The 16,374-nt window shown below is 43.2% G+C and overlaps 2 protein-coding genes across 3 annotated transcripts in view; one reads left to right on the forward strand and one right to left on the reverse strand.

The window, feature by feature from the left end:
- LOC118940367 (netrin-1) overlaps positions 1-2,761 on the forward strand; it is a 114,097-nt gene extending 111,336 nt beyond the window's left edge. For both annotated transcript variants that reach the window (XM_036949489.1, XM_036949490.1), the window contains one exon: positions 862-2,761. In XM_036949489.1, coding sequence (XP_036805384.1) covers positions 862-1,190 — 329 coding nt within the window. In that variant the 3' untranslated portion in view covers positions 1,191-2,761. The remainder of the gene's footprint in view (positions 1-861) is intronic.
- Positions 2,762-6,196: 3,435 nt separating this feature from the next.
- LOC110493554 (syntaxin-8) overlaps positions 6,197-16,374 on the reverse strand; it is a 44,494-nt gene continuing 34,316 nt past the window's right edge. The window contains exons 7-8 of the mRNA XM_021567900.2: positions 12,976-13,077; positions 6,197-7,080 (exon numbers count right to left, since the gene is read on the reverse strand). Of these exons, the coding sequence (XP_021423575.1) occupies positions 7,016-7,080; positions 12,976-13,077 (167 nt within the window). The 3' untranslated portion in view covers positions 6,197-7,015. The remainder of the gene's footprint in view (positions 7,081-12,975; positions 13,078-16,374) is intronic.

A 16,374-nucleotide genomic window follows, 5' to 3' on the forward strand; every position in this document is an offset into this window, starting at 1 on the left:
ATGGACCAGTGGACACAGAGGACTAAGAGCTAGAGGATTCAGCTACAGACAGCAGGCTACCCGGCGTCAGTATTGCCTGCTTCACTGTCTGTCTGATACCCATACTAGACTTACAGATGTAGGATCTTAATATGAGCCAGTCTCCTACAGCAGGAAAATAATCCTACAGCAACAGGAAATGTAAATTACTATGTGAATTATAATTAATGGACATTTTTGTATTGTAAGGGAACATCAAATCTGAAATTACAAAGTGTAAATTACAAACATTAGAAACCTTTTTAAAACTCAAAGACACTACAAGTTTTAAATGTCCTATGTTGCAGGAAACTTCACCTGCAACAGAGTGATTAAATTAAGATCCTGCATCTGTAGTGGGAGATACACTCACACTAGCACTTTCCCCTCCCTCCAGTCATACAGAACGGCCAGAGAGAGAGAGAGATGAGAGAGAGATGTCTTGGCAAAGCTTTTGCAAGAAGGAAAAGGGATTCCATGGGAAATGTCTGACTCGGTCAAACTGAATTATTTTGTCCCAGGGTGACATAGTAACTGTTGCTGGGATCATGGCTTGTCGGTCTAGAGAAAAAGAGCAAGGTCACAGTCAGGATAGCAGGAAGGAATGGAGCAGACGATAAGGACCGGGTTGCTCTTTTGTGCCAAGAGGACATGGATGGGGTTGTAATTGAAGTCTGTGATACAGGCACGAACCCCAGCTATAGAGATAGGAATAACAGCACTGTACTGTGTATCCCATTGAGCAGGAAATTATAATGCTAGTATTGAGTCGCACACAAAGACACAACAAAAATACATTGTAAATAACTTGTCGCTTAAAGTCTCTCTCTCCCCCCTCCCCAGCTGTCCAGGTGCACATTCTGAAGGCGGACAAGGCGGGCGAGTGGTGGAAGTTCACCGTCAACATCATCTCTGTCTACAAGCAGGGCGAGAGCCGCATCCGCCGCGGCGACCAGTTCCTGTGGGTCAGGGCCAAGGATGTGGCGTGCAAGTGTCCAAAGATCAAGACCGGGAAGAAGTACCTGCTCCTGGGTAACAATGAGGATTCTCCAGGGCAGTCTGGAGTGGTGGCCGATAAGGGCTCTCTGGTCATCCAGTGGAGAGACACATGGGCCCGTCGGCTGAGGAAGTTCCAGCAACGTGAGAAGAAAGGCAAGTGCAAGAAGGCATAGGCGGAAAGTACGGACGACGCCTGGAGCGAGGGAATGGAACGCGGGACAGGAGAACGGATGAGTGGGTGTTGAAAAAGGACGAGAGGAGAGAGAGGGAGACTGAGGAAGGACAGAAAGGGCCTGTGCGTTGTCGCTACTTTTTCGAGTAGAAGCACGAAGAGAATATTATTGAGAAGATCTTTTCTAGTGGACTTTTGTGAAGGAGCTCACGCTGCAGGTGTCATTGCTTCGTTGTTTTTTCCTTCGAGATTTGTCTCTGTGGATTTGCCAAGTTTGCACCTATTACCAGTATATATAAAGTTATTTGTGTTTTCATTTTTTTTCATATTGATATTTCATAACCCTATTTTATGAGCATTTTGTGCTGGTGCGAAGACACCACCAATCAAGCCACTGCATTATCACAAGCTCTGTTTTCTGTCGTTTTTAGGGTCAGCTAATAATATCACTGACAAACCAGCCTGCATCGTCAAACGTCCTCACTTCAACTTTTTTTTTTTTGTGTTGAAATTGTGTATCCTATTGGCAGTGCAGTAAAAAGTGCCATAAAATAACATTGGTTCTTCGCCTTGGAAATGCACGTTTCATGTATTATCAAATAGGTTGCCTTGCGCTTCGCCTGGTCGTATGTGTATGTGACATAAAACGCACAGTAACTAGCTACGTTTTTTTATTATATCACGGGTGTGACATATTGTACATTTGATTGAATGTTGGCCCCTAGATGCAGACAGTGAAATGGGAAGAAAGAAAATGACTGTCCATTCTTAAAAGGTGTACAAAATATTTGACTCCAGCATTGTTAACTAAGCTTAATCGAGGATATTATTTTAAATCTACACATTTCTCTTTGTCCGGTTTCAGTGTTCAGAATGATCTGAAATGAATGAATGTTCATTGTGAATTGTGGTGAATAACACACTCGTGTACAGTTTCAAACTGCATGTCAACCTGTCTCCAAAAAGGATGTCAAATACATGGCGTCCATATTAGGACAGCGTCAGATGAATTGATGTCCTAATATGGACACCGTGTCCTTACTCTCTTTTTGACTGGTGCTGCTGTCTAATTTCATGGTTAGTGTTTTTAATAATACTATTGCTGGATTCCCAAGAAGATGATGGACTGCATTCAAAAGGTCTGGAATTCCACAAAGACTCCTGCTATTAGAACAATAACAACCAGATTTCAGTTTAGGATCTTCAATCTCTATTTAGGATCACTTGTTTTAATATTTTATCAATGTTTGGTTCAATTATACTGAACAAACATAAGTGCAACATGCAATAATTAATGATTTTACAGAGTTACAATTCAATATTAGGAAATTAGTCAATTGAAATAAATGAATTAGGCCCTAATCTATGGATTTCACATGACTGGGCAGGGGCACAGCCAATCAGAATTACTTTTTCCCCACAAAAGCGCTTTATTACAGATAAAAGTCCTCCTCAGTTTCATCAGCTGTCCTGGTGGCTGATCTCAGACGATCCCGCATGTGAGAAAGCCAGATGTGGTAGAGAAATGAACATTAAATTCTCTGGCAACAGCTTTGGTGGACATTCCTGCAGTCAGCATGCCAATTGCATGCTCCCTCAAAACATGACACATGTGGCATTGTGTTGTGTGACAAAACTGCCTTTTATGTCCCCAGCACAAGGTGCACCTGTGTATCATGCTGTTTAATCAGCTTCTTGATATGATATGCCACACCGGTCTTGTGGATGGAATATCTTGGTAAACAAGAAATGCTCACTAACAGGGCGGTAAACAAATGTGTACACAAAATTTGAGAGAAATAAGCTTTTTGTGCGTATGGAACATTTCTGGGATATTTTATTTCAGCTCATAAAACACTTCACATGTTGCTTTTATTTTTTGTTCAGTATATATTTAATGAGTGATTTTGGAGCCAGTCCTTCTAAGAGACAGAAAGCAGTGTGGTTCTTCCCCATGTTGCCCAGATTTAGTATATAGATGTTTTTTTTTATTTGATATTGAAGGTGTACATTTATGAAATATGAATTCACATTACTATTATAACATAGTACACATGCTTTACACAAAACCAAAAGGAAGCATTTGCAATGATGTGAATATAAAACCTTATCATACCTAAGGTTTCAAATAGATTAGCTACCACACTAGGCCCTGTGTGTGGACAACACAAATCTGATTGTTTTCAGAGAACGTTAACCAAGCAGTGAGATATTGGTACATATTGAATTGAAAGCGTTACAATGTACATATGTATACGACCTCTCCATAGGAACAATATTTCCTAATACTGTAGGCTATTCACCAATCGGCACAGAATTGTTTCTGTGTCGTGTTAAATTCACACTATTTGGATGCAATTTTTTTTTTATCACAATGTGTCAAGCATTTGTAATTGAAACAAGCCTCTTCCTCAAGGTACTAAAAAAAGGATTGGCAGTCAACAATAAAAAATCTGTATAGGTAGTATTTTTATGTGAAAATGATCTAGATAATAAAACTATTATTAACTTCAATTTATTGGTTGTAGATTTTAGCAAAGAGAATGGACAGAGTGCACACCTAAGAACAGTATTGATGTTCTTGTTGTATTGAGGCAAGAGAAATGTAAGAGTGCAGTTTACCTCTGACGGACAGTGGACTGTTCCAAACATTATTACACAAGCATTATTAGTCATTATTAGGCTTCATACCCCTTCTCCCCCCACTTAACCATCCATAGACCTCACCCTTGTGCATAAGATATACATGTTACAAGCTGGACTGCCTGCCACTCTAGAGTTCTTGAAAATTCTGTCTTGAGTGGTGTCCGGCATCCATATTAGCAAGTCATCAGATTTCAAGCAAACCTTTCAGTGGTCTTCCTAATATGGATGCCGTAGCAGCAGCTATTCAACAGCTGCAGACATTCTTCAATGTCTCTTACAAGGCTGTCAAATTAATTCAGTTCAGAACGATTCGAAGAGGGCGAAACGAGGACTAGGAGGGGGGAAAATCCTGTAATTCAATCACCTGATTATCCCCAAATGAATTAAAACCACATCTTTCTTTAATTTCAAACCAATCAGATGTACATTGAGTGTCTGATTGCCAGCATCTGTGTTCCATACGGTTTCTCTCTGTGTACAGATCAGTCATATAAATACACATGCTTTGTGCTGGTGTATTGAAATATTACAGATGACATATTACACGTATTTATACATATATTTACATGTTACTTCCTTTCATCGTTATATCCATACTCGTGACATTAAATGTAAATGTATTTCTGTTTGGCACATGGTATATAATCAAACCTCAATCGTTTTTCCCATTCTGTCTCTGTATCCCCATGATGTACATTTTAGATCAGTTTTCCAGGCAATGGATTGACAATGACCTCCTCTTTGATGAAATATGACTTCCGCAGACCTGTCAAAACGTTGCTTTTGTTCATACTTTTTAAATTGTAAATGTTGTTTAGCTGTGTTGGCCTTTGCAAAACCATTTTTTTGCGATGTTTGTTTTACGATGTGTACTAATATATTATGGTTATTATATATGGATATATTTAATGACACGAGACATTGTGGATTTTATTCTGTCTTTTTTTTTGTTACTTGTTTGTGGTTGTTTAGATGTTTGTGATTTTAAGAAGGAAACAATAACTACTGAACACCAAGCTGGTAGAACTAAATCCAGAATTCAGTTGAAATAAACTCCTGTTAAGTCGCCACTAGTGTGACTCTTTCTTTTTCTCTTCTGCCTCTCTTTCTCTATCGTCTTAAATCATTCAATGTCTGCCTTGGGTCTCTGAAGCCGGAGTCTTGGGCGTAAACATACACACTTCTATCAACAGCTCCATGTGTGACTTAGGGAAGTACAGTAGAGGGCTAAGCATGCTGGGTGTAAATCGAATAGCTTTAGACCACCAAGCTCAGACCAGTAGTAGGATAGCTATACTGTTCACACAGACCAGTAGTAGGATAGCTATACTGTTCACACAGACCAGTAGTAGGATAGCTAGACTGTTCACACAGACCAGTAGTAGGATATCTAGACTGTTCACACAGACCAGTAGAGGGATAGCTAGACTGTTCACACAGACCAGTAGTGGGATATCTAGACTGTTCACACAGACCAGTGGTGGGATAGCTAGACTGTTCACACAGACCAGTAGTGGGATATCTAGACTGTTCACACAGACCAGTAGTGGGATAGCTAGACTGTTCACACAGACCAGTAGTGGGATAGCTAGACTGTTCACACAGACCAGTAGTGGGATATCTAGACTGTTCACACAGACCAGTAGTGGGATAGCTAGACTGTTCACACAGACCAGTAGTGGGATATCTAGACTGTTCACACAGACCAGTAGTGGGATATCTAGACTGTTCACACAGACCAGTAGTGGGATAGCTAGACTGTTCACACAGACCAGTAGTAGGATAGCTATACTGTTCACACAGACCAGTAGTGGGATAGCTAGACTGTTCACACAGACCAGTAGTAGGATATCTAGACTGTTCACACGGACCAGTGGTGGGATAGCTAGACTGTTCACACAGACCAGTAGTGGGATACCTAGACTGTTCACACAGACCAGTGGTGGGATAGCTAGACTGTTCACACAGACCAGTAGTGGGATATCTAGACTGTTCACACAGACCAGTAGTGGGATAGCTAGACTGTTCACACAGACCAGTAGTGGGATAGCTAGACTGTTCACACAGACCAGTAGTGGGATATCTAGACTGTTCACACAGACCAGTAGTGGGATAGCTAGACTGTTCACACAGACCAGTAGTGGGATATCTAGACTGTTCACACGGACCAGTAGTGGGATATCTAGACTGTTCACACGGACGCAAGCAAGCATCTCCCAACCTTTTGGAGCATCTGCAAGGCTTTTAAATTGACATAGTGGAAGAACGCAGAGTATGCTATAGATACAGTACATTATCCTTAGTAGATTACCATTATATAACACAAATGTCTTTACACCAAGGAGTCCATGGATCGTGCTGTTAACTGTAAATGTTGTTTATTGGAAATGACAAGGTTGCATTGAGCTAAACTGATTCACCTTCATGTTAAAAAGTGACACAGTCATACGTGTTATTTGTTTTGGCTGGCATTATCCTATAAACATGATCAAATCCCAAGACAAATGATAGCATTAGAACTGCTAGTGGGTAAATATAATAATAATACTTAATATATGTGAGAGATGATATGTGTGAGTGAATTGCAAGCTAACAGAATTAGCGACCCGGAACCCCGGACCTCTTAGCCCACAGACAGAATTAGGAAAGAAAAAGTCCCCCCCCCCATGGGAGGTCCTACAGTAGGTCAGTGCTACCCTTTACCCAACCAACACCCACGTAAGAAAATAAAACATTGTTGCTGGTTCCCCATAAGCCAAGGCTCAACTCTCCAAGTGTCAAGGTACAGTAGAGAACAGTACAATGCAACCGGTTTTCATACAAGGGGAAAGGAGAGAGGAAATATAGAGGGAGGGAGGTGGAAGAGCGTGTGTGTGTCATTATTAGTGTATGTGTGTGTTTAACAGGGCACAGGGGTGGTATGTTAGAGGGCTTGGAAGCACTGGGGCCGTATGTATCAAGCGTCTCAGTGTAGGAGTGCTGATCTAGAATCAGGTCTGCCTTGTCTATGTCATTTTATTCATTGGGATATAAAAGGCAAACCTGGTCCTAAACCAGCGCGCTTGATACATACCTGCATAAGTGCCTCTGCGCCTCGTCTCCCCTGTAGGCTCTCCACGCAGTCTCAGTGGTCATCCGACGGACGTTGCGACGTCCAAAACGCACCCCTCAGCCTCTTCGTTAGGTGGGCCACACAGCAACCACCACTATAGCAATGAGCAGGAGAACTATCACCACCAGCATCCCTGAAACAAGAATAGAAACACAAACCGAAGGATAAGTACTGTAGGGGGGGAAACTCGACAGAAACTCAAACAATCAACAACTTTACAAAGTGTACCTAATGCAGAGTAGTTACAGCACATAGACAGGTACAGTGCATGCTAGTTACAAAGACGGAATTCTACACATTGCCTAAATTCTTCTGATCAGGCTAAGACAGCCACAGACCAAAGGAACAGGTGGTGGAAAAGCAACCAATCAGTAAACTTGAAAAAGGTAGGCCTAGGCCTTTATCTAGTTAGCTCAGACCTTTGGCCCTACCCAATTTTATAAATCCTTGCTGCGCCCCTGTGTTTAGGCTAGTACCCTCATATTACCTGCACATTTTCACCAAGATGACTTAATACACGTTTATATGCAATCTAGAACTGTGACAGGTTTATTGGCACAGATCACGCTGCGGTGGGCATGTGTTCCAGATCTGACTTCACTGGAGAGAGAGGGTAATCAATGTTTTTCCACCAATGCTGTGGAGACAGAGGAGACCTGAAAGATTATACTGTAGCTACCTCACACTTAAATCAAAAGCTTCTTACCCAACAGGACCTGAAAATGATATAGACACAGATCAAATTAACGTTTTTATCATGGCCAAGATAAGAAAATATAGAACTATTCAAAAAGTTCAAGACCAACATTTATTATCAAGACTGTAAAATCGATAGTTATTCTGTGTTTGCATATGAGCCGACAACCACCGTTCAATGGGTTTTCCAGTTGTCTCGGCTAGTCTGTTGTCATCTAACCTACAGCTGTTTCAAATCCTGAAACCTTTCTAAGGTGTTGGTAAGAATAAAAGGACTGGTGGATGGCTGGTGTCAAGTGTCATACCTCTCAACCGTGGTCAGCTTTCATGGCAGCTGGGGGGATTTCTCTCCCAACTTCATGCCACACATTACAGTAGATATGGAAAACTCCAAGGACACGTTTAGCCACATTTTCCTCTCTCTCGCTCTCTAGTGTTTCTCCTTGAATGGCATCACCATCGGGTGAAGTTTTCAAACAACTGCATCCTGGAGAATCTGATGGCTTGATGGCTGTCGACAGTCTCTGGCTGACTCAAGTTGTCCGTGGTCATTTCGCATGCGAGCTGGTATTTTCCCTCCCGGCCTTTTCACTTTTGGTTAACATTTCTTTCATACCTTGGGTTTCTCGTCGTGCATTCTACTCTGCAGCGTAATTGCAGTCTGGTCCACAGGGAGAGATAGGGAGGAAGATGAACCCAAGCTGAACTAATTGCCAGCGTCATAGTCAGAGTAGAACTCCTAATCTAGGATCAGCCCCCCGTCCGTCCGTCCCGTCCGTCCGTGGAATCTTGTTCCTTTTGATCTAAAAGGCAAACCTGATTCTAGATCAGATGTTCTTATGAGACATAGGACTTTGCTAGGAAGCTTGGATGTGGCAGCAGCGAGTCCAAAGGTCTGGATGCCTCGTTAGCTTGGTTGGTTGCGACGCTTTCTCCTACTTTTAGGATTCCTTAATTGAATACGGTGGTATGGCTACTGCAAGGATACACTACTAAACAGTTCCAAACTGAGGGAAAGATCCCTCAGAGGGAAATATCTCTCTGTCTGAGTTGAGTGAAGGAGATGCAGGCACAACTTAGTGGCTATGCACATTCACCATACTCTATACTCTATACTCTATGTAACCAATTAATCCTAGTCCTATTTCCCCTTCTTCTCCTAAGTTTTTATTTCAAACTTTCAATAAAACAGCTCTGTCTGAAGCCTAGCATGCTAGTCTCCAACCTCTCCGAATGATCATTGGTCGAGACAGGACCTCCCCACTTGATAACTTACACATGTGAGCAGAGCCGCAACAACGTAAATGTCAAGTGGGAACATTCCTCCCAACAGCCCTCATGATGGCTTTTTAAACACCTCACACTTAAGAGAAATATACACACACGCACACACACACACGACAATTAACTACGCTCCAGTGTGAAGGATATTAAAACAGGATAGTATGCCGTCATCTTTACATTCAGCCCGACTTGACGGAGGGCGTAGGCAGATAAACAAGTCAAATTACGTTAGACGTTCATGTACATCGTTGGGATAATAAAGTCATCTTCTTCTTCGATATGTTCCCTACCACCCAGTCACGTCAGCCCCCAGACACCCAACTAACACTCCCACCCCTTCTCTTTGGGACAGTCCCCGTCCCGCTAAGTAACTAAATAAGTTACTCCTGACGAAGCAATGACAACAATCACATTTGCAGGCCAAATAGATGAGACTACGCTTCGCCATTGAAGCCAAGGGGTTTACAGTGCAGTCAGCAGTCAAAGTGACCCCCCCCCCAAGAGCTTTAGAGATGGGCAGAGTAAGAAGGATTGGGTTACACCCTTTTTTGGCATTTCCCGACAGATCGGTAAGACAAATCCTAATTGGTGGGGAAAAGGATGCGGGTGGAATTTGTATTTCTGTCTCTGCCCTCGCCAACACACACACCTCCCCCGTTCGTACCCTTTGCCTATGGTTCATAGCTTTTCGGCCACAAAAGACCGGTCCAATTTGATGTTAACATGGTTTGCGAGGTCACCACTTTTCTAACTGTAAACTGTCAGGTTTCTCACACCATGGTAGATAGTTATCCTCCAGCAATTCCATTGTAATATGAATATATCCCTTCAGAACACGTTGATGACCATCGTGTTGAAGTAATATACAGTCAAATGAAAAGCGTTCGCAGAGGAATAACACATTTCAGAGGGGCAGATCGAATCTGTCGGATGCTTGTGGAGTTTGAAAAAGAAGCAGTAAAGCGACTGCTGTTTCAGATCTTTTGTTTGACAGCCATCCAATATTCCACTCTTGCCAGACAAAAACCAGTGGTAAAGGTGAGGTAAGCATTTGTTAACGTGACAAACCATGACATTCGGGACCTTTTACCCACTCTAGGTCATGGGATCAACCCCGTCATACGTACAAAACTCTTGGATCTTTCGTTGTTTTAGTACAGCCCCAGATTTGAATGGTTTGTTTCAGAATTTTTTCGGTCCAACACTGAAATGAATGCTAGGGCATGGGAGACGAGTAAAAAATGATCATATCGGCATCAAAAGTATTCAAGGTTTACTTAACAGGCTGAAAGGGATTCAGTGAAATGAAGTTACATTTACCTATCCTCAATGACAACCCCTCGAAAGCCCTAACTATTCAGGCCTACTTGAGATGCAAGCCACCTGCGGGATTCGAGTCTGTGAGTATGTGTGTGTGTGGGGTTTCCCTCCAGCCTCCGCAGGCCCATGGGATTAGTCCATTGGAGAGAGGGCGAGAGGTCTGCCCCCACGTTGCCTGATGAGACACTTAAGCCCTGGGAAACTCACACCACCCTCCTAGGGCCCTTTGGTGCTAAGGGGTCATCTGCCTTTCTAATGCCCCCTACCCCCCTCAAAACCTGTTCACTACCCATTTCCCAGTAAAGGGAAGTGACATTGAAAAGTAGGCTTTACTTTATTGCATCTTTTAATTGGGCAGCCTTAACGTTCTCATTTTGCTCAAAGCTTAAACACGGTTTAAAAAGGCTAACCCCAAGTTAGCTTTAAAAGCTTGAACGTTTTTCGTGTCACCCATATATCCTGGTGAAATCCACAACCGTGTTGTGGTCTGATTGTGGCTCTTCCCCAATAAACCTCAGCACCGTGAGACTGATGGCTGGAGGACTTGTAATGTGCTCGTGTCTCGACTCTCAGTATGTCTCAACAAGATCCAGGAGGTTTCACAAGCCTGCCCTGAGACCCAGTCCCGTTGCTGCAGGACGGATCCATGGCGGTATGTTATGCTATGTGGGTCCATCCTCCCTTCAGCGGAGAGATGACCCCTAACCATGTTCAGCCCGTGCTCGTACAGCCTTCAGCTTGCCAACAAAACACAAAAGGTAGGTTGGATTTTCCACAGCGTCCTCAGTCACTCATCTCTCTATCCTTGTTTTGTCTCTGGCAGAAGGTCTAAGAGGTTGATTAAAGATTGACACAACTGCAAACAAAAGCCTCAGGTTCCATCAGTACACGTATAAGAAGATGTGAGTTTGCTGCAGGTAATTCATCTAAATGCTGCAACTCCTAACAGTTAAAATCCCAACAGCAGCAACATCTTATATTAAATCCTCAAATTAAACACACATCTTAAATCAAGATTCTGCCCCCACTGTGCATAATCTGGGATGTTTCTTCTCTTATGAGAGAAAGTATGTCAAGTATGCCCGTCTCCTTGTCAAAGCCAGTCTTTCCCACCCATAGGAGAACAGAAGGAAGACATAACACTCAAGCCTGGGCTTTGGACGAGCTGGGTTCCAAAAACAAATAAAGCCCAGGCTCAGGAATCATCAACACACACCCAAGAACAAGAGGAGAAACCCTCCAAAAGATGTTTGGCGTGTTCTAGTTTCAATTATTTCTTTGCACGAGACAAAGACAAGTGTCAAACAAACCAGGAGAAGAGAGGATGGAAAAAGGAGGAATGGAGCGGGTGGGGACACCCAAACTACCCCCCCCCCCCCCCTCCCAAGCATTGGCACTGTACAGAAGAGAAGGGATAGTGAGAAAACATTGAGATAGATCGCAGACAGATATGTGTGTGAGCGCGCGAGTGAGAAAGAGAGAGCGAGAGAGAGACTGACTCCTGGGTAAGCACAATGTGCCCGGTGACACTAGTTCTGAGATCTTCAAACAAACCTTCCCTGGGTGTCATGGTGACTGGACAGAAATGGCATAAACTGTTATATTAGCTGAGCGTTCATCGCATCCCCAGATCTTACGGTTGTATCTCCGCGTTCGCCTGTTAGTGGGGGCTCCTGGTGCAACAATGCGACCATCTCCAAGGTGACGGGGACTGGCGTTTACAAGGCAAACATAGCTTGACGACGCCAACAAGCTTTGTCGGACATTCCTGTTCTCGCTGTACGGTAGCTAGCCTAGCGACCTCCCCTCTCTGGCATATCTTTTTCCCAGCAGAGAGAAAGAAGCAGGGTGGCCATTGAGAGAGGAAAGCCGGGCTTTGTAAAGGCTAAAGACCAAAGAGCCGAGTTAAACAAATTAAAGGGGATTGGGGGGTAATGGTGAGGGAGGGCCCCATTGACACAGCATCACAGCTCCTCTTTAGCTCTGTAAACCACTGATCTCCATCAAAGACTGGTTACAAGAGAGGGTGGTGCTGACTTACTACACTACAGACTGGCTCCCGGGAGTCCTTTGAAAGTGGTACCAAGAAAGGCTTTTTGACTTACTACAGAGTCTGTACTACAGCCTGACTCTTGGAAGCCCCTTTCACAGAGTAAGGGACTGGGGATTGGATAGGGGGACCTATGTGGGACTGTTTTCTATAGCAGAGAGTAGTAGATGTGAGAGACAATCCCCACGCCACTGTGTGGTGTTTCGGTGTCATCAATGTCGTTGTTTCTGGTCAATTAAGCAGCATCGAGTCTGCTTCCGGTGGGCACAGCAATGATATCGCTGAATGGACTACGATGGATGGAGCTACTCTGAGAGAATGCAGCTTCAGATGGTTCTGATAGGAGCTCTTCAACACGATCTTTAACCATCATGAATGACTTACCTGGAGAGTAAAAAGATTATAGGACAGAGACTTAATATAACACATAACTGAGCGCATTAAGAGTTTGGGTCTGGCTTTCCCATTACTGAAGGTCTATGCTCCCTTTACTAGACCATTCACAGCACACTGAACTGTACTGAGAGCTGCAGAAAGAGAAAAAGGAGATGGGACCGATGCTTATGAATCTGGATGAGAGACAGACTTATCACAGTTGGGTTAGGAACACAGAGCAGATCAAATGGCCTAACAGACCGCAGCGACCCTGGAGAAGAAAGAGAAAGAAGATGTGCTCACCGCAGGAAGCCGACTTAGTCTCCACCAGCTTAACCCTTCGTGTCTCGTTGCGGATCCGGTCATCCGTCTTGTCCACCAGGTGGGTGAGGTCATCGATGATTTCTAAGAGGGAAAGAGAGAAGTGACAAAGTTAGTTGGAACGATGCTTCAGTTCAATATCAGTTAAAGTACATCTCAAAGACCACCATTTTTTTTTTTTTTTTAAAGTATGATTCTTTTCAGATTTAAGAGACCTCCAACAGTCCTATACTCTCGGCACTCGCTAATAAAATCACCCTTTATAGAAACGCTATGGACTTAGAGAAACAGAGCCGATATAGGTGCTGTCGGCAGCCTCAAACTGCCCTCGAGACAAAAGGCAAGAGCGATAGGGGGAATGTGTGAAAACACTCTTCTCCCTTTCAAAATCGTTCAGTACTTCCTGAATCAATGCTGGATTTAATCAGTGACTCTACTGTGTTTTAACGGCTGCTCGTGGAACAGACGCCAGCCGGGCGCTGCTGCAGTACAGTAGGCCTTCCTGTCTTGAAGGCCGTCCAGCTGGAGGCCTGCGATTCATAACGACAAGTTGCCATGGTGACACGACAGCCATGGTAGTCCACAACTGCTGGAGACCACCACCCGAGACTACGACTTAGGTCACTGCCATCCAACACTACAGCACAGCAAAATCCCAGCAGGCAAAACTGGTTGACATGATTGTAAAACTGGTCATTTAAAAAAGTGGCATTTCAACCAGTTTTTGCTCCCTAGGAAATGCAGTGAGCATTTACATATTAAATCGCTTCACTCGCTCCCTTTGTATGACATTGAGTGAACTGTGTTTCAGCGGCGAGAGCCTTTGACAATGTTCCCACTGCTGTACTTGCTATTCAACTCATAGGCGGAGTAAACCAATTACTCAACAATGAAACACAAACATGAAGAAATATCTGAAGAAATATGAGCGAAAAAGTGTCAAAACAGCATGGCTCATTGATCGAGTGCTACATTAAATTATTTATTGCTAAACAGAATCTAAATGATCCATTTCGTCTTTAGCGTTTGGGGGTACGTCTGTAGCTGTGTGGCACTGGCTCTTCGTTTGTTCAACTCAAGCCTCGATGATAGGTCCTCTCCAGTCTCCAGCAAACCTTTGACAGAATAAAAAAAATGCTAGGGGCACGAACAGTGACGTGTTGTGGACTTAGATTTTTTTTTAAACAAACTGAGGCTGAGGAGAAAAAGACCAACTGAACGGACAGAAACTCTGTTCACATATTACCCGATTTGGCAAGTTGGAGTATTTTCAGGAAAGGAAAGCAAGTCTTTCACCTACAGGTCCTCCTTTGGCTGCCAACTCAAACAATCTGCTTTCTTATTTCCAGGAAACTACCTGTTTTCTGATGTCTGAGACAGACATACATGTCTAAGAGAGGGTTTTCAAGCAAGTTACAAAATTACTCCAATATAATTAGCATCCGTCCTGCGTAACATCAACTAGGCTAAATAATGAAATTCTCACGAGTGAGTTCGAAGGTCATAATCAGACTATTCTTATCTCTAGGTAAGTTGTCTTTCCTAGTTTCGAGACACCCCTTCGCCAGTGAGAAAACATGCTTCGGTAAGTGGAGTCATCAGTGGTTGACTGAACCTGCATTCAGCCCAACTCAGATAATTAAGTTGGGGATAATTTGGCTGAGGCGGGTCAGGCAGAGTCAGTTTTAAAGGAGCAAAGTGCGGAGCAGAGAGGAAAGGGGCGACGGAGAGACGTGAGAGGGCCATGTGTAAAACATCTCCTGGGACATCCACCTCATCCTAGCATGAGGCAACAATTTATGAGCAGTGAAAAAGAGAGAAAGAAACCAAGAGACGGTCTGACAAGTTCGACCAGCTACCCCTTGGGATAGGTACACAAAAAATAAAAAATACACAAAGAACGAGCCGACTCGCTTTCCCTCTTCGCATGCCGCACTCCAGAGACATAATTCCCAATTTCCTAATGTAGCACGTTACTCCGATACATGACAGCTGCTCTCCATGGCTCGGACCGGGCCTATCAGCCACACCACAATGCAGGCCCTATTCCAAAACGAAGGTTGTTTATTTTCAATGCTATTACACTGGATAAACCTCCAAACCCACAGTGTGGGAGAGAGCACAGAGTCATAGACTCATACTCACATAGTAATGTCATCCGGTGCACTGTAAGTGATGGCTTGCAACCCCCCCCCCCCCCCCCCCCCCCTTCACATTGGTAAGTAGAGGAAGCCATCTTTCTAAACTCTGAGCAGGCACCTAACGCTAGCATCAGAAAGAGTGAAACGTGTGCTGAGGTCTGCAATCACCGCCCTATCCCGCACCCCCCTTTTTTCCCCCTAAGGGGTGGATCAGCTTAATATTGCGTAATGATAGTTGCTTCCATCAATGTAATTGTCTGCATCATTTCCAGACCCCCATATATTTTTGGGGTAGATATATATATCCATATACATACACACATGCATACATATACACACACATACCTATATAGACAAACATACTTTTTTTTAGAATATACCTTTATTATTCCCCACAAAGCCTACCACCCTTCCCCCGATTGGAGTAAACCAATAAACACTTAGGCTTCTACCTTCAGTTTATACATCTTATACACATTTTACAGACACAATCTATTTTTACAATAGTTATATTTGGTTTGTTTTTAGTCCTTCCTCTATTTCTGATGTCCATCCAGTTTGATTTCTATTTGTAACTGTGCTATTTCACAAAGGTTCTGAACCGATATACATTTTACAGATCCCATATGTTTTACATTGGTTATCTTGTTATTAGTCCCACCCTTCAGCTCCATTCAACCCCTCCCATCTATCTCTCAATATCATCCATTTTGGATTTCTACTTGCCATATATATTTTCAACTGTGCAGTGATGCTTCACAAAAGTATTGAACCTTTCTATTCTCATAGCTTCTACAAATTGTAAATTAAAAATAAACATTTTTGCTAAAATAATGATTATATTATTGATTGATTGACTATGGCTTTTCAAATCACCCAGTATTGCTGTCTGCAGCGTTAGTTCTAGGCAAATGTTGTAATTCTTCAGCCGTTCCTGGACCTGTGACCAAAAACGAGCTACATATGGACAATACCAAAATAAATGATCTAATGACTCTACCTCCTCACAGCAGAATCTGCAGAGCTGGGAAGATTGTCTCCCCCATATGTATAACATTCTATTAGTTGCAAGAATTTTGTATAGTAATTTAAATTGAAAAATTCAAAGTTTTGAATCCGGCGTTGTTTTGCGTGTCAATTCATAAACCATGTGCCATGGAATGGGTACATCGAAAATCTCTTCCCAACAATTTTATCCCACACCCCCTTACTAAACCCCCTCTCCCGTCAAGGACCAACA

The sequence above is a fragment of the Oncorhynchus mykiss genome, chromosome 17, assembly GCF_013265735.2.
Source record: "Oncorhynchus mykiss isolate Arlee chromosome 17, USDA_OmykA_1.1, whole genome shotgun sequence".
NCBI lineage: Eukaryota > Metazoa > Chordata > Actinopteri > Salmoniformes > Salmonidae > Oncorhynchus > Oncorhynchus mykiss.